General features: G+C 33.0%; 1 protein-coding gene across 1 annotated transcript in view; it reads right to left on the bottom strand.

The window, feature by feature from the left end:
- Positions 1-24,781, bottom strand: part of OTULIN (OTU deubiquitinase with linear linkage specificity) — a 52,488-nt gene that overhangs the window by 9,735 nt on the left and 17,972 nt on the right. The window contains exons 3-5 of the mRNA XM_012541210.3: positions 23,127-23,221; positions 20,281-20,424; positions 1,930-2,055 (exon numbers count right to left, since the gene is read on the bottom strand). Of these exons, the coding sequence (XP_012396664.1) occupies positions 1,930-2,055; positions 20,281-20,424; positions 23,127-23,221 (365 nt within the window). The remainder of the gene's footprint in view (positions 1-1,929; positions 2,056-20,280; positions 20,425-23,126; positions 23,222-24,781) is intronic.

Below are 24,781 nucleotides of genomic sequence, written 5' to 3'. Positions count from 1 at the left end.
GCTCCATAGACAATAAACATGCAATATGCTACTAGATCTGTGCTCAAAGTCTTTTTAAACTGTAGGAGTCTGCTGGAGCTTAGGCTCAGTCAGCAGACTTTGAAAAGCCAAGGTCACCTTCAGTGGAGAAATTATTAAGTATCAGAGAAGACAGACATTTCATGTTATTTAACTATGTATGTCTGACCAAGGTTACATGTATAGGTAGGAGGGTAGGATTGATGAACAGACAGATCTCATTTGGTTCGAGAAATGTTTACATTGGTCTGGATATATAATTCCCTTGTGGTAGGGAACTCCTTGGAGAGGACACTCTTTGTATCAATAACTGCTCTGCAGCCTGGGACACACATATTAAGTGACTGAGCCACAGAGTAAATATGTACCAGAGGCAGGCCCTGCGGGTTCTTCTTTAATCAGGTGATGCCAATTTCTCATTTGGTTCAAGAAAGGTTTATGTTAAAAAAAAATAAATTAGTACATTCTACAAATTGAAAACTTAAGTCATTCATAAGGAAAAAAAGTTTACTTACAGTAGGCAATTCCAAGAAACAAATATCAAGTTCACAAAAGCTAAAAGGGGTTGAGGTGACAGGATGTAAAGACAAATTCCATAGACCATATAAAATTGAAGCTTCACACATGAAATAAATGGTACATGGATTACTGTCCTCAAACTCTTTTACTATTTATATCTGTCAGATAATAACTCCGTATTTTATGGAAATTTGTTTCCTTCCAGCATGCAAAAATATAACCCACTCTTTCCCCCCCTTTAATATCAGAGAAAAGCTGCAACTTGTGAAATGATATAATACTGGCAGCTAGGTGGAGCAGTGGATCGAGCACCAGGAGGACGCGAGTCCAAATCTGGCCTCAAGACCCTTAACACCTCCTAATTGTGTGACCCTGGGCAAGTCACTTGATCCCAATTGCCTCAGGGGGAAAAAAAAAGAAGAAATGATGTAATACGATACATAATATATACACTATTCACTTTTATGTAAATAAATATATATGTAAATTGATATACAAATAAGCATTTATTAAGGGCTTGCTATGTTACATGGCAGGCACTTTGCTAATCTCTAAGACAAAAAAAAGAAAAAAAATAGTTCTGATAATCAAGGGCCTTGTAATGGAACAGGGAAAATAATACGCAAAAATGCACATGAATGCACATATTTGTGTATATTTATGCAAAACAGATATAAGGTAACATTGAGCAAGAAGGTATTAACAACTGGGGTGAACAAGGGCCTTATGTATAAAGTAGCATTTAGTTGAATCTTCAATACAAAAGATTTATAGATACTATTAATTTCTTCTAATGGTAAAAATCACAATCCAACCATTCATGATGCTCTTCTCGACCGTGATTCTTAAAGGTCCAGCACACTTGTACTCTTACTCAATTTCATAAATTCAATAAAACGTAAAATGTTTTTCAAAGGACAAGTTGCCAGATATTCTATAATAAAACAAATGTTAGAAAATGGAAACAGAATTTTCACTCAAAAAGAAACTTAAAATCTTAATGTAATACATAGAAACTCCCCAGATATAGGAAGTTTGTTTTTTACTTCACATCATTTGGAAAGACTGCCAGTAGTTCAGGCTGATGAAATAACGATTATAGATTTTCCCAAATTTCTTTTTGAACTTTCCTTTGTCTTGTAAGTAACCCATTTTACAATTAGCAGGTTACTATATATGCCATTTGGTCTTAAATTGCATCTCTTAATTTTATAAACAGTTTAAAGGACAACTTTCTGAATTCATGTAAAATAATTTGCTGATTCTTGGACTACTAAAAGTAATACCTATGTTTTGTTTTTACAGCTATCAGATAGAAAAAAAGAAATGAAAGACTTAAGAGGTAACCAAATGGAAAAAATCCATAAAACTAAATGAAAATATGTTTCAAACCTTCTTCCTTAGTAGAGATAAGGATTCTTTGATTTTATCTCCCAGATCCTCTCCCTTCCCATCAAATTTCAATCCAAGCTTCCACTGCTTGATCCAGTTATATCTGCTTATTAGTTCCTCTGGCAACTAGAATATCAAGAAAACAGAAAAATAAAGGTGTTAACATTCAGAGGTTCATAACTGCCTACCACAAAAAGAAAAAAAAATTCATATTTTCTTGATCTCTTTAATAAATTCAAATTCGGCAAGGAATCCCTAAATCTCATATGCCACCATATTCCACCCTTTCTTCTTCCCTGAACTAAAATTTGGGGAGGGAATATTACAGAGATTTCAGATGAAACACAAATATGAAAGCCTGTATGACTATTCTAATAATCATTTGGGATACTTAATTACAATTGGCTGGAATAAACCCAGTCTGTCTGGGGCCAACATTGTCTCTTTCAGTGAAGTGCCTTTATAAAGATCATCCAAAGGCTTGAGAGATACAGGGATGGAGTAAGACAGAATATTAATGGCAGGTGTTTCAGGATATGTGGAATGTTAAATTATTAAAAATGAGTCTCTTGCTTATGAAGAAAAAAATGTACTATTCCTAACCAAGAAATTCTATTTTTTCTTCCTAACTGGAAAAATTACTTTGCTGTATTATATTAACATACTCAGATCTTCAATATCTTAGTCCCTTGAAATAATGTATCTATGAATCTATCACATCATTCAATCTATTAATTTTAAAAGCACTTACTATGTTCCAGGTACTGTATTAGAGATATAGACAAAAATCATACAGTTTCTGCCCACAATAGAACTTATATAGATAACACATAAATATGTGACTATAATACAAAGTAAATACAATGAAAATATATTAGGAGAGAAGGTCAAGAAAGATTTCACAAAGAAGTTGAACCTTGAACAAAGTGTGTATATATTTTATTTATTATATCTATTTAAGTATATGCAGTCATTAAGTGTTATATTAGACTCTTGGGCAGAATTTACTGTTTTTCTCTATATCCAGAGAACTTTGCAAAATGTCTGACATATAATAAGCATTTTAATTCATGTCTGATAATTGATAAAAACAAGGGATAAAATGATACTATGAAAACACACACATAATACATAAATAATAGATATTTATTATAATAATATTATTATTTAATAATATTAATTTATTATTTATTTTTAATAAAATAAATAATATATAAATAAATAAATATATGTATTTATTTATTTATTATAATTTATATTTATTTAAAATATATGTATTTTATTATTAATAAATAATTTTATTATTTAATTAATAAATAATATAGTAATAAATAATAAATTGGCACATGGAATTAAAAAAAAAGATATCCAATGGCTAAATAATTAAAGTATGTCATCACTTGCATTTTTCCCCCTTCTTCTCACCAATCAGTGAAATAAAGTTTGCTGAACCGAGCTCCTGGTTGCAATAGAACTGAGGATATGCCAGAAGCCCCAGGGATTTTCAGTGAAAAATCATATCACTAGGTTGGGGGAAAAATGTGTCAATTCAAAGCCACAATATATAAAAAATATACTCTGTAATGAGCATTCATATATTACCAAACACTGGGTTAAACATTCTTGCAAATATCTCATTTGATCCTCACAACAGCCTCACAAGGTTTATATACTATTATTATCTCCAGTTTACAGCTCAGGAAACTAAGCCTTAGGGAGATGGAGTGACTTGCCCAAAGTCACAGAGCTAAGTAAACATTGAAGGCCAGATCTGAATTCTGTTCTTCCTGATTCCAGGTTCAGTATTCTATACACTGCACCACCAGCTATTTCTAAAAAAATTGCAACATTTACTTCTAAACTGAGAATCCCCCAACTCTTTATTTTTTGAAGAATTCATTTAAATCTCTCTAGATCCAGTTTTTAACACTATATTCTACTTTTACCTTTTTAGCATATAACAATGTTAAAGAGATTTAATTATGTCCATAAAAACAAAACACAAGGATGTTAATGACATTTCAATCTTTTCCAAAATAACCACATATAAGCCAAACAAAATAAATACATAATGTGTTTTTTGAAATGCCCACCAAAAAAAGCATTCTATTAAAAGTGATCAATAAGAAAAGGAAAAAAATCTAAGTTTTCCATTTCATTTAAAAAATTAAACATTTAAGTCATAAAAATGCATAAGAGTTTAAGGCCATAAGAATCAATTTATTATACTAGGTAGACTACTGTCTCTGTCCTTTTTTTTTTTTTATCTTAATGATGTTTTAATAGTTTTATCACAAAAATCTTATGATTCATTTTCATTTTAGCTCTTAAATTCTGAACTGCTATAGCCATCAAGTGGCAACAGTATGAAATCACAAGTTAAATAAATGTATAAAAATCTTTGAGGATGTATTTATTAAACTAGGCACAGAAATGATTCTGAATCTGAAATTGAATATAAACCTCAAAGCAATGAGTAAACAAGGAATAATAAATGAAATACATAATTCTATTGCTTAAAAAAGTAAACGTGATATCAGAAAAGTGCAAAAAAGGTACTATGGCTCCCCATTATCCCAAAAAAGATGAAACCCTTCCTAAAGGGTGACTAATTAGAAGGCTATTGCAGTACCTAGATGAGAGCTCAAACTAGGGTTAGGGCTGTATGAAGAGAAGGAAGAGGACAGATATGAGAGAGGTTGTAAGGATAGAAATAGTAAGAATCTGGATGTATAGAATGAGAAATCATGGTTTTGAGACTGGAAAGATACATCCTCAACAGGAATTGGACAATTTGGAATAGGTTTTGGGAAAAAGATATCAAGTTCAGTTTGGGACCTGCTTGTTAGGATTCTTACAAGGTGTTAAGTTGGTTGCCTAATTTAGCATGGTACTTAAGATTCTCTAGTTCAGAGTTCACACCTCTCATACCTTTAGAGTTCACATCTTTAAGAGATCATATATAAGGAGCTCCCACAAGCCAACTAAGGACTTCGGGAGAGTCACAAGTCAGGATTCAGTGGAGGAGATTCACAAGTCACAGCTCCCACAAGCCCACTCTCTTGGAGGAGGAGTCAGATCCATTAGATATTCCACCACTGTGCTGGCTGGAGGCTTTGGAGTCAGAGTTGAGCTAGAGACAGAAGCTGGAAGAGCTAAAGGACTAACAACAAGAGCTCGCGGAACTAAGGAGAGAGATAGGCCTCTAAGAAAGCTAATCGGGCTATTTTGGAAGAGACAATAAAAGACTAGACTTTAACTCCTGGCTGATTATTACTCTGAACTGAAATTAAAGCTGCTTCCAGAAGCCCCCCCAAGAAACCTGCTCCCAGAGAATGAATATATTTTAGAGAAAATTACACTTGCTGTGCTTGAAATGCTTATGCAACACTCAATACAAAACATCCAATAGACATTTGATAAAGAAACTTTAGCTCAAGATTGGGAAAGAACCTAGGGCTGGGTATATATGTATATACACATCTTTGAATCAGATGAATAAACAAAAATTACTTAACTCATGGGAGCTAATAAGCTCACATAATGAGATGTGTCTAAATTAAATGTTGTATCTCTAATATTTAGCATAATGCTCTGCCAATAATATTTAAATGTCAGTTAAAATGAACAGAAAAAAAGACAATAAAACTAAATCTTTTTCTTCACTTTAGCTTTACATCATCTCCATTACCACAAGAATACCATATTGTAAGCCCCATCCACACTGAACATGTAGAAGAATAGTTAGCCAGGTGTATACTGCAATACCCATTTATGTGACCCAAATGGACTCCACTGTCAGGGAAGAGATGTGACTCCTTTCTGTTCAATTAAATGAATATCTATTTATTAATGTGTGGAGAATACCATCCTAGATGTTGGGGACAGAAAGCATAGCTATGGTCTGACTCTATTAGAACCACTATTTTAAGTTAATCAAAGTCAAGATATTCATCCAAGGGTCAAAAATGACAAACCAAATTTTCAAGTCATGGAGTTAAACAAGGCCAAGTTATAAGGTCAGGGCCTGAAGCACAGTGACTAAAGTATAATAATATCAATGAAGAAGTCATAGCAACAAATTAGAACCAATGTTAGGACAAAAGAAGTTTGAGAAGGCAAGGTAAGGAATTCAGGAAATCAATAAGGCTGATTCCACATCAGATTAAAAAACAACAGGTTCCAAAGAGGTATACAATCAGAAGCCAAAAGTACATTAAAGATTTTAAAGTTCTACTTATGCTAAGTCCAGGGTTAATTAACCTTTACCAATACCAGTTTACCTTCTTCCCAATAGGATCTTGACACATATATGAATACACAAAGAGATACTCTATACATCATACATTTTGAAATTTACAAAATGAAGCTGATACACCTAACACAGATGATTAGCAGTGATCAGAGGGAATTATTTACATACCTACTGCAAGTTCTTTCTCTTTGGCAAAAGCAAAGCAATTAAAAATTTCTTAAGACCATTTCATTATTTAAAAAGTAAGGAAAGTGATGAGGGGAATTGACATTTAGGACATAATTTTGACAAAAAGAAACTTGTTGCTAGAGTAGGAAAAACAGGACCTTAAGAAAAAGAGGGCCATTCCATCTAGGAATCTGTGACAGATAAGAGGAAAATGGGCATAGTCTGATATGTACCTGGTTTGGATAAGCAAGAAAAGATTTTAAAAGAATATAGAGAAAGGATGGATAAATTCTTATAAAAAAAAAATCTAAGGACATAAGTAAAGATAGGAATTAAGAATTTTTTCTTTTTTTTCCTTTTAAATTTTCAATAGTATTTTATTTTCCAAATACATGTAAAGATAGTTTTCAACATTCATTTTTGTAAGACTTGTGTTCCAGATTTTTCTCCCTCCCTACTTTACCACTGCCCTCTCCAAGACAGCAAGCAATCTGATAACAGATTAAATGTGTGCAAAAATTTTATATGCAAAGACAAAATCGAAGCTAAGTATGAAAACAGGACAGAATTCTAAGTATCAGAAACACCAGAACTCAGAATATATAGTAGGCTAAAAGTAATGCTAAGAACAAAAAGGGCTTTTCAATATAATTTTAATTTATTTAATATTTTCCCCAGGTACATTCAAAACAAATTTCTTTTACATTTGTTTTTTAAAATTTTTAGTATATTGCTCTCCCTTATCCCCATCCACAATTAAGAAACCACATGTGGAGTTATGCAAAACATAAAAGTCAAGTTGTGAAAGAAAACACAGATCTCCCACCTTAATGAAAATAAAAAATCCTTAAGAAAAACTAAGTTAAAAAGAGATAGAAAATAGAGAATACTTCAATATATATATTCAGACAATATGTACTCATTCTCTGGATATGGATAGGATTTTTCATCATAAGTCCTTCAGAGTAGTTGTGGATGACTGTATTACTGGGAATAGGAAAGTCATTCACAACTAGTCATCCCAGAACATTGCTATTACTTTGTACACTATTATTTTGTACACAGTACATTTCACTTTGCTTGAATTCATGGTGGGCTTTCCAGGTTTTTTTTCTTTGCGAGTGTTCTGCTTATCATTACCCACAGAACACTAATATTCCAAAACAAACATTACCACTTTATTGAGTCAATCCCCAATTGATGGGCATCCCCTCAGTTTCTAAATTTTTTTTTTGTCCTGAGAAGGAGATGCTACGAATATTCCAAAAGAGCTTTTTAAAAGAAGCTATATGGGCAGTGGAATAAAAAAGGAGGGGATGGAAAGAAGAGGGAACTTAATTTCTCTTCTGTTTATTCTGCCAAAGAAAAATCCTACTATAAATTATAACAGATGTGAGAATTCACAAATCATCAAACTCTCACCTATGCAAGGTGGCATCTTCCCTGCAACTGATAATTCTACAGATGGGCTCTTAAAAGTATTTGTCCAAGATCATAAGCAAAATTTGAACCTGGCTTCAAAGCTAGATGTCAGTATTCTAGACTCCACTGCTAGGAAGAACAAGGGAGGAAAAAAAGGCTTAAAAATTAGGAATCTAGGTGCTCTCTTAAGTTCATATCACCAGGCACAGGTGACTTACATTATCAGCAACTGTAACAAATGGAGTGAGTGCTGAGTTAATGATCTTTGAAAGACTGTGAGTCAGTGCTCCTGATTAAGAACTGATTAACTGACAATGGTGATAACAGCAGCCATTATATTTCAGTTTGTCCTTCATTTCTGAAGAAGACTAAAGACATAGCAAGGAGATGTCTTTGCCTCACTTAAATCAAATTTACTTGTGAGTCAAGTAATACAAGTCACCAGTCTCACCCTTCGTTCCATAGTCACTGAAGTCCAATGGCAAGACACCCACCAGTGGCTCAGGATGCAGATGACCTTGGCATCTTCAATGTCTGACTGAACACGAAGAGCTCCATAGTTTCTGCTTTAGCCACCTTCATGGCCATTGTTCTTATCCACAAATTGTTCTTATCCACCATTTTCCTAGGGGAAGTCTTCACAGCAGCATTTATATAGTGCTTTACGGTTTGCAAAGTGCTTTCTTTACATGTTATCCTGTTTGATCCTCAAAAAATCCTGTGAGATGCTATTATTACCACCATACCACTTTCCCCTCCCAAAAAGAGAGAACAGTATCTATTAATTACTAACAATTAAAATAACAATGCAAAAGAAAGGACTACTAAAGGAAAGTCCTGGAAAACAGACAATAAAACACTTCTCTTTCCTCATGTCAAATGAATGAGGGATCATTAAGCCGGAATATTTTTACACTGTCACACATGGTTTGTGTCCTGGGTTTTATTTTTTTCTTTATCATAAGATAGGCTCATTCTGAAGACAGGAAGAGTATGAATGAGTATCAGATTAAAATATCAAACATGTTTTTTAATTAAGAGGCAAATGTGAAAAGTCAAGCAACAAGGCAAAATCATTCTGACCATGAAGACTGGAAACTTAATGGTATCACTTTACATTAACAAGACTTTGTTTATACTATTTATGTGCATGCAATAGAGATAGACAAAAATTTCAATTATAACTGCCACAAGTGAGACAATGTCATTCAATATTTTTAAAAGCACATCACTAAGGAAAGGAAATATTTTACAACTTTCTCACTGATTAAAACTTAAGCAGAGAGGAACATAGCCAAGATGTTTCGAAGAGGAAACATCTTTTTTCTGAGCTGTCCCCATAGCCCTCAAATTAACAGCAAATTTAACCTCTGGACTGATTTTGGAGTGATAGAATACACAAATACTTGGAGTGTAACAAATTTCCAGCAGAAGATAATTTGGAAAATCTTCAGAAAAGGTCTGTTTCAATCAGGCACATCTCATGCTAAATGGGAGGAATCTACAGCAGTGTTAGCAACTCTGTCCTGGTTGCAAGCTAGTAGATCAGCAGATTACAGTATTAAGACATCCAATACAAATACAAAGTGCAAATAGTGAGACCCTAAACTCCAGAATGTGGAGACCTAAAAGAAAAAGTGAAGGAATTGGGCTTACAACTAAAAAAGCTAGAAACCCTCCAATTAAATCCCAAATTTGAAATTCTGAAAAGGGGAAATTAATAAAATTGAAAGTAACAAAACTATTGAATGAATGAATAAATAAATAAATAAATAGATAGATAGATAGATAGATAGATAGATAGATAAATAAATAAGTAAATAAAGCTGAGAGTTAGTTTTAGGAAAAAAATAACAAAATAGATAAACCTTTAGTCAATTTGATTTTAAAAAGGAAAGAAAATCTCAAAAACAAAAAGTGAACTTTCCACCAATGAAGAGGAAATTAGAGCAAAATTTAGAAGTTATTTTGATAATCTAAGTGAAATGGAGAAATATCTACAAAAATACAGATTGTCTAGATTAGGGGTCCTCAAACTTTTTAAATAGGGGGCTAGTCCAATGTCCCTCAGACTGTTGGAGGGCCGGACTATAGTAAAAACAAAAACTTTGTCTTGTGGGCCTTTAAATAAAGAAACTTCATAGCCCTGGGTGAGGGGGATAAATGTCCTCAGCTGCCACATCTGGCTCCCCAGCCGTAGTTTTGAGGACGCCTGGTCTAGATTATTAGAAGATGAAATAAGTTATTTAAATAGTCCCCTTTTAGAAAAAGAAACAGAACAAGCTATTTATCAATTTCCCATGAATGCTACCAAACATTTAAAGAACAATTAATTTCAATACTATACAATATTTGAAAAAATAGGGAAAGGAGGAGTCCTACCAAATTTCTTTTATGAAACATGGATATGGTGCTGATACCTAAACCAGGTAGGATGAAAACAGAGAAAGAAAATTATAGATCAATTTCCCTAGTGAATATTGATGCAAAAATCTTAAATAAAATATTAGCAAAGAGATTACAGAAAGTCATCTCCAGGATAATACACTATGAACAAGTAGGATTTATACCAGGGATTCAGGGCTGATTCAATATTAGAAGAACTATTAGCATAATTGACTATATCAGTAACGAAATGAAAAAAAATGATTATCTCAAAAGATGCAAAAAGAAAAATAAAATCCAACATCCTTTCCTATTAAAAACATCAGAATTAATGAAATTTTCCTTAAAATGATCAGTAGCATTAATCTAAAATCATCAGCAAACATCATATGTAATGGGGACAAACTAGAATGATCCCCAATAAGATCAGGGGTGAAATAAGGTTGCCCACTATCACTATCGCCTGATCTAAAACTATATTATAAAGCAGCAATCAACAAAACCATTTGGTACTGGCTAAGAAACAAAGTAGTCAATCAATGAAATAGGTTAGGTTCATAGGACAAAATAGTCAATAACTATAACAATCTAGTGTTTGACAAACCCAAAGACGCCTGCTTTTGGGATAAGAATTTACTATTTGATAAAAACTGCTGGGAAAATTGGAAAATAGTACAGCAGAAACTAGGCATTGACCCATACCTAAAATCAAGCCAAGATAAATCAAAAAGTATTCATAATTTAGACATAAAGAGTGATATTATAAACAAATTAGAAGAACATAGGATAGTTTATCTCTCAGATCTGTGGAGAAGGAAGGAATTTGTGACCAAAGAAGAACTGGAGGTTATTAGTAATCACAAAATAGAAAATTTTGATTATATTTAGTTAAAAAAGTTATTTTTTTTACAAACAAAACTAACACAGAAAATATTAGAAGGAAAGTAATAAATTGGGAAAACATTTTTCCATTCAAGGGTTCTGATAAAGGCTTCATTTCTAAAATATATAGAAAATTGACTCAAATTTATAAGAATTCAAGCCATTCTACAATTGATAAATAATCACAGGATATGAAGAGACAATTTTCAGATGAGGAAATCAAGACCATCTCTAGTCACATGAAAAGATGCTTTAAATCATTATTGATCAGAGAAATGCAAATTAAGACAACCATGACATACCACTATACACCTGAGAGATTGACTAAGATGACAGGAAAAAATAATGATAAATTAAAGAGCCATGATAAATAATGATAAAATAAAATAAAGAGGGGATGTGGGAAAACAGGGGCACTAATACATTGTTAGTGGAATTGTGAGTGGATCCAGCTATTCTGGAAAGCAATTTGGGACTATGTTCAAATTGTGCACACCCTTTGATCCAGCAGTGTGTTTCTACTGGGTTTATATCCCAAAGAGATTTTTTTTTTTTTTAATTATAACTTTTTATTGACAGAGCCCATGCCTGGGTAATTTTGTACAACATTATCCCTTGCACTCACTTCTGTTCCGAATTTTCCCCTCCCTCCCTCCGCCCTCTCCCCAAAGATGGCAAGCAGTCTTATACATGTTAAATATGTCACAGTATATCCTAGATACAATATATGTGTGCAGAACCGAACAGTTCTCTCGTTGCACAGGAAGAATTGGATTCAGAAGGTAAAAATAACCCAGGAAGAAAAACAAAAATGCAAACAGTTTACATTCATTTCCCAGTGTTCTTTCTTTGGGTGTAGCTGCTTCTGTCCATCCTTGATCAATTGAAACTGAGTCAGATTTTCTCTTTGTTGAAGAAATCCATTTCCATCAGAATATATCCTCATACGGTATTGTTGTTGATGTGTATAATGATCTGCTCATTTCACTTAGCATCAGTTTATGTCTCTCCAAGCCTCTCTGTATTCATCCTGCTGGTCATTTCTTACAGAACAATAATATTCCATAACATTCAAATGCCACAATTTACCCAACCATTCTCCAATTGATGGGCATCCATTCATTTTCCAGTTTCGAGCCACTACAAACAGGGCTGCCACAAACATTTTGGCACATGCAGATCCCTTTCCCTTCTTTAGTATGCCCCAAAGAGATCTTAAAGGAGGAAAAAGGGACCCACATGTGCAAAAATGTGTGTAACAGCCTTTTTTGTAGTAGCAAGAAACTAGAAACTGAGTGGATCCCTATCAGTTGGTCAATGGCTGAATAAGTTATGATATAAGAACGTTATGAAATATTATTATTCTATAATATTCTATTCTATCAGCAGGATGATTTCAAAGAGACCTGGAAAGACTTACAGGAATTGATCTAAGTGAAATAAGCAGAGCTGGGACATCATTGTAAATGGCAATAGCAAGATTATACAATGATCAGTTCTGATGGATGTGGTTCTTCTAAACAATGAGATGATTCGGGGTAGTTCCAATAATCTTGTGATAAAAAGAGCTATCTCCACCCAGAGAAAGGACTGTGGGAACTGAATGTGAATCACAACATAGCAATTTCACTTCTTTTTTGTTTTTTGCTTGAATCTTCTTTTCTTTCTCATTTTATTTCCTTTTTGATCTGATTTTTTCTTGTGCAACAAGATAATTGCATAAATACGTATGCCTACATTCAGTTTACATATTTTTACCATGTTTATCATATTTTGGAGTATTCCCTTCGGTGGGGAGGGCATGGGAAGAAAAGAGAGGAAACTTGGAACACAAAGTTTACAAGGGTCAATGTTGAAAAATTACCCTTGCATGTTTTCAAAATAAAAAGCTTCATTAAAAAATAATAATAATCCACATCCAAAAAAAAAAAAAAAAATCTTGTCCAAAAAAAAAATACACACATTTTTGGTTCCCAAAGTCATACATTACTGCTTAGATGTGTAGTATCCAATAACACTATTACCTTAATTTCAAAACAATGCAAAAAGTTGCCGTTCTTAGTTGTCAACCTGAAACCTGATGCAGTGCCTTAAGATACCATGTGTGAAAATGGAAGCTAACAATTGCTTTATTTTGCATGTTATATTATTAGGGATTCTAGTGTGTTATGTTTCAATCATTATGTATTGATTCATTATGACAACACTGATATTATGGAACTGATTTACATTGAAGACAAAAAAAAATTAGAAAGAAAAGAAAACAAAATGAAAATTTAAAAATATATATATAAAGTATGGAGTGAATAAAAAAAGATTCCATGGGACTAGAGAAGGGTTCCTTCAAAAAAGGACAAGGTAGAGTCACCAAAATATAAGCCTGAAAATTTGGCTCTGATTCTGGTAAAACTCTAGATCATGTGGTCAAAGAGATGATAATGTATAGAACTAGAAATGGAAGTAGTGATCACACAGAGCCTGCATAACTTCATCAAGAAAACATAATTAACTTCATTTCTTTTTTTTTTTGAAAGATCATCAGATACCTAATAGATTAAGAGAATGAAACAAATATAGTTTAGCTAAATTTCAACAAAGTATTTGAAAGTCTCTAATAATATTTCTGAAGGAAAAATAAAGAATGTGTGCTAGATTAACAGTACAATTAGATTAATTTGGAAGTAACTGAATGGCTGGACTGAAAAAGAAGTTATTAAAATATGTCAGTGTCTATATATAGAGGGACGTCTCTAGCTGTCTGTACCCAGAATCTGATAGATATAATTCTGTTCATTGGTACAGGAACTCAGTTAATGGTATAATGATATGCTTATCAAATATGTAAAAAACAAAGCTTGAGAGAATATGTTAATATGCTGAATGAGAGAAATTAAAGAACAAAAATCTAATCAGCTAGAATGTTGGACCAAAACCAGTAAGATGATATTTAATTGGCATAAACATAAAATATTATAACATTAAAAAAAAATGAACTTCACAAGTATAAGATGGGGAAGACATGGACAAATAGCAGTTCTTTAAAAAATATTCAACAATTTTAGTGGAATTCAAACTCAACGAGTCAACAATTTGATATGACACCACAAAAATTACTGCATTTTAGGCTGTAAAACATGATGAGTAATGTTCAGAAAGAAAGTGACAGAATCACTTTACCCTATCTTAGTCACACCATGTCTTCACTGTTTTATTCTGATATCCATATTTTAATGAAGATTGATGAATTGGTAAGTATCAGAAGGTAAGAGTAGTAAGAATGGCATAAAGTGACACAAAACATTACATATGTGGATCAATTGTGGAATATGTAGAAAATACTTGGATGTTTGGTTTGAAGAGGAAACTTAAAGGAAGACATAATAAACTTCTTCAAGTACTTGAACAGTCACCATACAGAAGTGGATTTATTCCTATGCCCAAAGGGTAGAACTAAGAACAATGAGTGAAAGGAACAAAGAAGCAGATTTAGGTGTTGTGAGGAAAAAAACAATTAAAGCTCTCCAACAATGGGAAAGTTTCATGAAAGAATGTATTCTCCCATATTGGAGATCTTCCAAGCAAAGACTGAGTAAGAATATTTAGTAGTGACGTTTTGTAGGGAATGCTTGGTCAGGTTTAGTTTAGATCAAGTTTTATCACTTAAGGCTACTTATAGTTCATTAGCAGATATGGGTTCACCAAGGCATCATAAATATACAAGTGATGATGAACTAAACAGAAATCGGTCACCTCCAGAGAGATTCCAAGTTAGTTACTGAATCAACATTTGTATTCAACAGCCCAGCTTTGCTCCAGGATCTATCTACCTTGCTATTATCTTGGGTTATGCGAGGGAAGATTAACATATATACCAATATCAAGGGGATTTTACAATACATTTGGGGGTATTCAAGCTTCAGAAAAGAGATCTTGTTTGGTCCAGCTAATGTTGCTCTAGGATTCCTAGGGGAAAAAAAGCTAAAGACTCAATGCTCTGGAATGATTATTCCAACAAAAGTCAATGAAAGATAAAGAGTGTATACAAAGAATTAGGTCAAAAAGGATGAAGTTAATTACAATGTAACCACTTCTTCATTAAGCAATTGCAAAAATAAGCATTTATTACTTATTTATCAGGTGCTAGAAAATTATACAAACACACATGGACAGTTAACTTCAGAGGAAAGCATTAGCAAACTGGGAACAGGAAGTGAGGTTAGTATGCATGTTAAGTTTTCAAGGAAACCAGTGACTTTCAGAGGTTGAGGTGAATAATGTGTGCATTCCTGACATGAGCAACAGCTAGTACAAATACAAAAAATAAAAAATGGAAAGTCATATATGAAAAGGAGGATAGTTTGACTAGACTAATAGAATATGAAAAGTAACATACATATACCAAGGAGAGAGGTAGACGTGTTGTGAAAAAGCTTTTCAAGGTTGTAAAAGACTTTAAAACATTAGTAGAGCTTGGATGTGACCTTAAAGGAAACAGAGTCATTGGACTTTATTGAGCAGGGGAGTAGTGTGGTCAGTCAAACGTGTGGAAAATCACCTGAGCAGCTGTAAGAATAAATGGAGACAGGAAAAAATTAGGACAGAGAATCCAACCAGGAGACTACTATAATTAATATGCAAGCAAGAAGTTAATAAGGACTTGAACTGGGATACTGGCCATGTGAGTGAATAATAGTATTTACAATTCATGTCAAACTTTATTAAAGGATATGAAAAATATAGTGGAGGCAGATTTAATGCTACTCCACCACCAACTATATATGTACAAGAAGAATGAGGTATCAAGAATTTTTCTGAGTTTGTTGAACCTGAGTAACTGGGAAGACAATGGCATCCTCAAAAGAAATAGGAAAATTCAGAAAAAGAGGTGGATTTTTAAAAAAGTTCTATTTTGGACATGTTGAGTTTCAGATGATTTTGTAAAATACACAGAACAATGAAGACTGCTTGCCATTAATATTACTATGTGTTGTCAAGAGAAAAGATGGAAATTGTATTTTTTTTTTAGAATTATAATGCTTCAACATTTGATATATGTTACAACATTAAACATTATCACTCCTCCTTTTTTCCCTAAAAAATTTTTTTAAAAAGAGCACACTAATCCCGTACTAGACTAGCTTTTGCTGTCTCCCTTTGCCCTTTCCTCTGACCCTAGCCCATTTCAGAAACTATTCACTTTTCTTACTTGTATTCTCAACAGGTAGCTTAACACTTGACATATAGTAAGCATTAAATAAGTGTTTTTCCATTCATTCATAAATATACAATTATTCCCAGACTGCAATAATTTATCTTTTGAAGGGATGTTATTCCTATAAAGTAAAGGAGATTAAAAACAGAATATTTTCAAAACAACATATCATGACTTCTATACTATGTATATATAAGGCTTGTAATTCTCTCCCACAAACTTTTTAAAACAAACATTTCTTTTACCCCACATATGAAAATAGGACAACTCCAAATTACACTATAATGTTAACTATGTTAGATGAGTAAATACTAAATGATAAAAATAACTGATATTTTATAGTATTTTAAAATTTGCAAAGTATTTTACAGATTACTATCTGACAAATCTTTTTATTAATTCTGGGAGTTAGTACAAGCATTATCAGCTTGTAGATCAGTAAACTGAGACCAAAAAAGTCAAGTCACTTGCTCACCAAGGCAGGATTTAAAATGTTATCAAGACCAGTATCCTGTTCACTATCCTATACTATCTATGATATGAGTGGATAATTAATGGCTGATATTCTATAGAATCCAATCACTCTAATGAAAATGATAAACAAAGTAACACACATCTTTCTAAAAGCAAACATCAGTCTAAATGACCAGCTTCAATCCTACTTACTTTGTCATGCCATACTTTTCATAGTCTAAGAAGCCCCCTGCTGGATGACAAGGGAATCTGGCATGGTTCTAAGGACAATTTATATTATAATAAATTCTCTGAACTATAAGATAATAAGTACTTTGAAGGAAGGGGATTCAGTGGAGGACAGAACTGATTAAGGCATAATGATGATCTAAAATGGAATGAAGAGCTGAATGGTGATGAGAATCGGTTACAAAAAAAAAATTCAATAAAACTATTTAAAGTTAGTGTTTTCATTATTCTTCTATAAAATTTTCCTTTGATTATATTCTGTGGGGTAAACTTGTCTGCAGAACCACTCAAAAAATTTTAAAGAAAATATCCATTAGCCATCATTATATCATTGTAAACACCTTCATGAAGAAAGAAAAAAAGAGAATGATATGTCTTTCAGTCAAATGAGAAGTGGAAAAGGATGGTATTATTTCTTTAACCATCACTTAGCATAAAACTTAAAAATCCTAGAAAACAAACCTATATATAGTTATTATAATGTTTGTTCTCTTTCTTGATGCTCAATGAAGAGTTTAAGATACTGATAACATAAAATTACCAATTAGTTAGATAATTTCTAGTCACCTTAATGAGATTTTGAGAAAATATATTCAAACTATGAGAACAAGAGTGGTACCTAAAAAAGATTTTCATTATATTCAAGTTAAGTCATTACCTAATCATGATGCTCCCAAAGTCTTAATGTGGTTTTAAGTTATAGACTACACTTTTTTTTTGTTTTTAAGGATAGGTGACCTTGACTAAACCAATTAAAATTAGATTATTACATTTTGCTTTCATAATTATTTATTTTTTGAAAACTATATTGTGTTTAATATAATGAGAATTCAACTTTACTAAATAAGAAATTCAAATTCAACATTTTGATTATCTTCCCAAAATTAAGCTAAGTGTATTTATATCTCAGTATATTACACTATCAAATACCTAACAGATGGAGGGCACAGGCAAAGGAAAAATCCTAAAAGAAAGCCTATTTCAATGGATTTAGTAATCAAATTAAAAACATATTCAAAGGAAAATCAAAGAGTCAGAGTAAAATATTGCTCAAGTCCTTTCCAGGTCTTAGTATATTCATAGTTAAAATACATTACACATACACACATACACATACAATTTTTCAAGACTATATTTATATCCTGTACAATAGACTATCCACTAAGAAAAATAGTAGCCTTCTATTCAAACCTTAATGTAATAAAACTGTAAAGGTCATCATACAGCAAAATGGTAAATAAATAAATCAAAATCTAAAAAGAATCAAGTGGCATGGGAAATTTCCATCACTCTTATTTACTTAATAGATAAGAACAACAAACTCAGAATCGTAGACACTTAAAACTGAAAGGGACTTGATATCATCTAGTCTAAAACTAGCTTCTAAAATCACCTCAGAGGTAAGTTTTAGTGCCTCATCCAACAACTAAGTACTTCCTTATATTGAAGTCTCTCTATAATTTCTATTGGAAATACTCCTGTCCTCTAGAGTTTCACAAAACCAGTGTTGATCTATATGATACCTAAAATGCCTTCTAACCCTAATTATCCTAATGAATTCTTTTTGAATCTATGTTCTAGAATTTACCTTTGTCCCAATTAAATTTCATCTTTTTCTTTTTTGGCCTAATATTCCACCTTGTTAATACTTCTACCATTCACTACATCCCTCCCTAAAAAAAGAAAAGGGAACAAGAATTTTTTAATTCTTCTACTAAGTGCCAGGCACCGTGTTAAATGCTTTTCAAATATTATCTCAACTGATCTTCATAACAATCTTCTAGTAGTTGAGAAAAGAAATAATACAGGCTAAAGGCCTAGACTCTATCCACTGACCCATATGGGGCCTCAAAGATAAAATTAAAGATAGAAAGAGAAATTCCCATTTAAAATAACCATAGGCCTATGAAATACTTAGGACTCTAAATAGAACTCCAAAACACTTTTTTATACAAATAAAGACAATTAACTAGAAAAATATTCATGAGCCATGGACAGGATGAGCCAATACAATAAAAAGTCCATTACCAACAAAATTAAATGACCCCAAACATATTTTATTGAGACATTTTTTTTTTTAAATCAACTGGAAGATCAAGGAAATGAAAAAGAAATAGGAAGGAAAGGAGACTTAGAATTACCAGTTCTCAGAGTATACAAGAAAGCAGTAAAAATCCAAACAATGATGGTACTAAGTCAAAACAGAGAAGTTATTTAATGGAATGTGTACAGAGAAGCAAGTAAATACAATATCCCAGTAATTGATAAATTCAGATTCTAGTAGCTGGAGTTAAGAACTCATGATCTGACAGAAATTGGTGGGGAATATAGAACACAGTCTGGCAGAAAACTGAAAAAGGGTACATGATTTGCATTTAAAAGATAAAATCATAAATAAATTAGAAGAACAAGGAAGAGATTACCTATAAGATCTCTGGATAGTGTAAAGAAGATCCCCAAGGAATAGAGAAGTTCACAAAAGTAAAATGGGTAATTGTGATTATACAGAATTTTAAAAAATTTAATCAACTAATGTAACTAAAAGAGAAGATGAATGGAAAAAAATTATTTGTACCAAGGTTCTTTGATAAAGGTCTCAATGTTAAGATTTATAGAAAATTGATTCAAATTTATTAAGAATAAGATCTTCTCGGGGCAGCTAGATGGCGTAGTAGATAGAACACCAGCCCTGAAGTCAAGAGGACCTGAATTCAAATGTGACTTTAGACACTTAAACATTTCCTAGCTATGTGACCCTGGGCAAGTCACTTAACCCTAATTGCCTCAGGGGGAAAACAACCCACACTATTTTGTAATCTCAAATCACTATCTGGTACCCTAAATTACCAATTAGAAAAATACAAAGGTTTTACCTCATACCTACTGAATTCAAATCTGGCCTCAGACACTTACTATGTGACCTGGACAAATCACTTAACCCCGTTTGCCTCAGTTTCCTCATCCACAAAATTAGAGAAAGAAATGGCAAAGCACTTCAGTTTCTTTGGCAAGAAAACCCTAAATGGGGTCACAAACAGTCAACATTCTTTGACTGAACAATAATCCTTACCCATCAGATTAGCTAAGGCAACAGAAAAGGAAAATGACAAAGATTGTAGGGGCTGTAGGAAAACTTTAATTCAGAGAAGAAAGACTCTGGCCAATTAAAAAAATTAATTTAATTTAAAAATAAATTTGGAACAGCAGAAGAAAAAGATATTCTGAAAAGTATTTTAAAATATTTAATCTTTTAAAGTATTTCAATTTTTAGATAAGGAACATTTCAAAACATTTATGTTTTTATAACAGCAAATCTGAAACATACCAGCATTATATCCTGATTCTTGAGCCAGTTAGGAAGATCAGTTGATTGGCTCATTGCCTGGAACAAGGTTGCTCTGAGAGCACAGTAATTATCACCTCGGACTCTCCTTATAGAGGTAAATTTCTGAGAAACTTCTTCATAGCCCTGTGTGAAATTGTTAAAGAAACCAACACGGTCACTACAAAATTCAGGTGGCTTAGAAAGTTCTACTCATGTAGGAAAAATTCACTCCAGGTCTCAAAATTTACAGCTATTCTTTAAATAAACAAATGTCTCTCAAAAAGGAGGGGGGAGAAGATGGAGGGAACCTCTGATCTCCCTAGAGGGAATTCAAATGCTTTTATCAAAAAAACTAAAAGTAACTTTTTCTCCAATTCAACAAACAATTTTAAGCATTTTTCATATGGAACTTACAGTGTAAAAAAGGGACAAGAAACAATGACAATTACAATATGTACTATTAGGATAACCATTAAGTAGTTTCCAAAACAAAAAGCTACATATGTCAGGGCAGTGGAGGAAGATTGTTTGTTTGTTACCAGCACTAGATGAGGGGAGAAAGGGAAGGCTTCATGACAAAATGATATTTAAATTGGCAGTGTAATGGATACCATGCAAGGATAACTTGAGTTTCTTGCTGGGTTAATATGGTTTTCAATGTATGATCAAAGGAAACAAATTCACCTGTAAAAATAAGTTATTTCTAAGAACTAAATTCAAGGATTAATTTGTTCTCATAATAAAAAAAAAACAAAAACAAAAACTGGGGAGAAGGGTAGAAAATATCTTCAACCATGGCTCGCAAAAAACAGAGGAACTGTATCCAAATGAACATTTCATCTATCAGGCAGCCTGGTGAAAAAGAAATAGCATCTGCATAGGAGTCAAAAGACCTAAGTTCTAATACTGGATTGACTATTAAAAATCTGGGTGATTTGGGCAAGTCAGTTCTCCGAACTTCATTTTCCTCCTCTGTGAAATAAAGGTGGAGGACCAGATGTTAGCTGTATAGTGCCTCAGGCTCCAACATTCTCTGGCCTCTACAGAGTTAAAGGATATGGCATCAAACCAGAACTCAGCAAAGCTGTTTATTTCTCCAGAGGGTTAAAATAATACAGAACAGATATCTGCTTTCTAATTATCTAATTTCATGCAGTGAGAACTCAGAAACCCTTTTAAATGGCCATTTTATATGTCTATCAAGCTGTCTTTCTCAAATATCAGTTTCTCAATTGCATCTCTGTTAGATCACAGTCTGCACAAAGCTATTCTCTAACAAGTCCCTATGGTGCAGATATTTATGCTATTGATTAAACTTAGTCATGGGTTTTAAGTATGCAGGTGTGCAGTAAGAAAAAAAAAATCTCCATCTGCTCTGAAAATTTAAGAGTAGATTTGTATTCTTGCCCAGAGGGAAAAACCAACTCACTTCAGCTGAAGGTGGGCAGCAGGGGTGCCTCATATGAAGCCAAAATTTTCCCTCATAAAAAAGGGCTTTGGATCTTCTTAAGCATAAAGCATAGATACATGTACTTTTGGATAAATTCCCAGAGTTCTAGTATGGATGAAAATATTTTAGCCAGAAAAAAATAGAGCAGATGTTTGCAACTGGTTGTCATAGCTGGAAGGTACCTTCAAATGGCCCATGCAGAATGTTCCATTTTTAAAAGAATCCTGATGAGTTAGATTCAAAATATATTCTGACTCTGAATCAAGAGAGTAAATGAACTCTTTTGTCAGTAAGAGTCATTTAAGACTCCTCTTGAATGGTAAAAGAAATCTGCCAAACAGAACTACTTTTGTTTTCACATAAGGGATACTGAACTGTATCATTTAACAATAAGTAACAAGGAAAAAGGTGTGCCAAGAGTTTCTCAAGACAAATAGTAATTTGTGGCTAGCAATAAATGGCTTTTCTCTAATGATGAGCGAGATATGGAGCAGTCCTACAATATGGCACCCAACCAGACCATAAGCTCTTTTGAGCATACAGGTCTATGTTCTATACTCTTTTTGTATGCTCCACAGAACCTGGTGCTGGGCACAAATGTCCAGTCAATACTTATTCAGTTGAAATTGAAGCCATTAAAACAATCCCAGGAAACAAAAATTACTCTGTTCATCCATACCCTACAATTCAGATAAGAATCTAAGAAGCAGTCCATATGACTCAGTTATAAGAGTTTGGCTTAAGCCACTACTTTTCTTTGAAGAGTAACTAACCTCCAAAGGAAGATAGGAGGATCTAAACCTCCCTAATCCTTGTTCCTAGTTATTCCAAGAAAGGACCTGAGGGATCTAGTTCAGTCCATGTTCCACAGAGTAGATCCTTGAGGAGAAAAGCAAGTGCTTTATTCCAGGGAATCCCTGGATTTCTAGGGCTAATAAGTAAGCAGTCTTCTCAAAATTCCATAACTTTCTCAAGGTCCAGTAATGTAAATCAGGAGCCAGCAAAATCATTTAATATTATAATAGAAGGGTGCCCTTCTCTTGATAGATCCTGAACCATGGAGAAAATCAGTGCCCTCAAATTAGTTTAATCTAAATCTAACCTAAAGTGAGAAGTTTCAATACAATAACAATTAACTTATAAACTAGAAGTAGCTGGTTAATTTATTAAACATATATATTCAGGATCCAAGTACGAACAAGTTCCTCAGATATGATTGTACTCTTGTTTCCTCACCATAAAAATCAGAAGCAACCTAATAGCTATTACCTTAATAAATTTCTGAAAATAAGAGCTGCATGACCATCAATAAAAGCAGACACTAAAGCACACACAGAGTACATGGACAGGCACACATGTATACATGCATGAACATATGCTTAGTTTTTAATCACACCTTTTTCATCCGTTTTGCCATTTGGGTATTTCCTCTCCATTCTTTTTTACAATAGTCCATGATGTCCATTTCAGGAGCCACACTTAACTTCGGCTCTGTTAAGTAACAAATACAAAACAATAATAATCAAAGAAATTTAAGTTAAATAGCAATCTCATAAGAAAGCAACAATCTACTCTTTCAATAAAATGGAGATGTTCTCCTTATCCCAGGAAATACTTCCCTGTTTTACAGTCATCTTGTACACATGGTCCACAAAATCAAAGTAATGTTTCATAGTGCAACAAAGAGATTTATGTCTCATTATATAGCAGGTTGGTTGTAGCATATCAAGAGCTACAGTGATATGGCAGACCTAAGGAGGCAAAATAAGGCCACCAATTCCTCAGACCCTTCCCCAAGCTACAAAGCTGATCAAAACATCCACAAATAAGTGGTTTCTGATCAAAACATCCACAAATAAGTGGTTTTCCTTCTACTTCTTCATATGGTTCTTGTCACCATCTACTATTGCTTCTAGGATGCTGACGATTCCCAGAAGCAGGACCTGCACAGCACCCTAATACTCTCTGTATACCTGAAACCAATGAGTAGGAATTGAACCACTTCATTATATCCACTGGAAGGCTCATCCAGTAATTACAGAAAAAGTGGTGGTTTGGAATATGATTGAGAAAACAAGTTTGGATCCATGTTTTAGAGATTAAGACTGGACTTTTTATTTAAATAAAATCATTGAACAATGAATGGTAATAGTGCATCATACATCTCATGCACAAAAGACTTCTTTTTGGAAATTTCTCAAAATTTTTTTTTTTTTTTTTTTAAAGCATGTACAAATAAGCCTTTGAAACGAGATGTTTGAAACACATTTGAAACGATGTATTTTTTTTTCTTCTGCTAAGAGATCAAATAAAATACATAATTGAGACAAAGTTGCCTTCAATTGATGATAAATGATGTGAATTTAAGGAATTTAGAAAATCTGCTTAGAATCCAAATTAATTTTTTTTAAAGCCAAAAAATAGGACTATTTAGAAGTTACAGACAAAATGAAGAGATAAAATAGGCACAAGGAGTGGCAAATAAAGAAATGCATTTGGGAAAGCAATAGGGTTACCAAGGAAAGGAATCTGGAAGAATACATTTAAGGAATATGCCATGAGGCCTGGGTATGCCATTGACATCCATAGGAAATTAGCAAACTAACCGAAATTAAAATTTCTTAGGGAAGCACTGTGTTCCCTCATATCTTTCAAATGCTCAAACTAATTCAAATGTCACAATAATAAAAGCAAGATGAAAAATGTGACATTTATGAATGCATAGAAGTTGGAAAATGGCACAGTGAATAAAGTGCTTGATCTGAATTCAGAAAGAATGGAGTTCAAATAAAACCTCAGACAATTAATTACAAGTTTTGTGACTCAAAGGCAAATCACTTAACCTCTCTTGGCCTCAATTTTCTTATCTGTAAAATGGAGAGAATAATAGACTTAACTCCCTAAACTGTTGTGGGGGCAAAATGAGATATTTGAAGTACTGTGAAAATCTTAAAGCATTATGAAAATGTTAGCTATTATTATTATAGTTGTTCAGTCAGTCAAGAAACATTTATGTGCCAGGCACAGTTAGGAATACAAAGAAAAAGAAAT

Source organism: Sarcophilus harrisii, chromosome 1, assembly GCF_902635505.1.
Source record: "Sarcophilus harrisii chromosome 1, mSarHar1.11, whole genome shotgun sequence".
NCBI classification, from domain to species: Eukaryota; Metazoa; Chordata; class Mammalia; order Dasyuromorphia; family Dasyuridae; genus Sarcophilus; species Sarcophilus harrisii.
The sequence above is the reverse complement of the archived record's forward strand: the minus strand, read 5'-3'. Positions and strand labels throughout refer to the sequence as shown.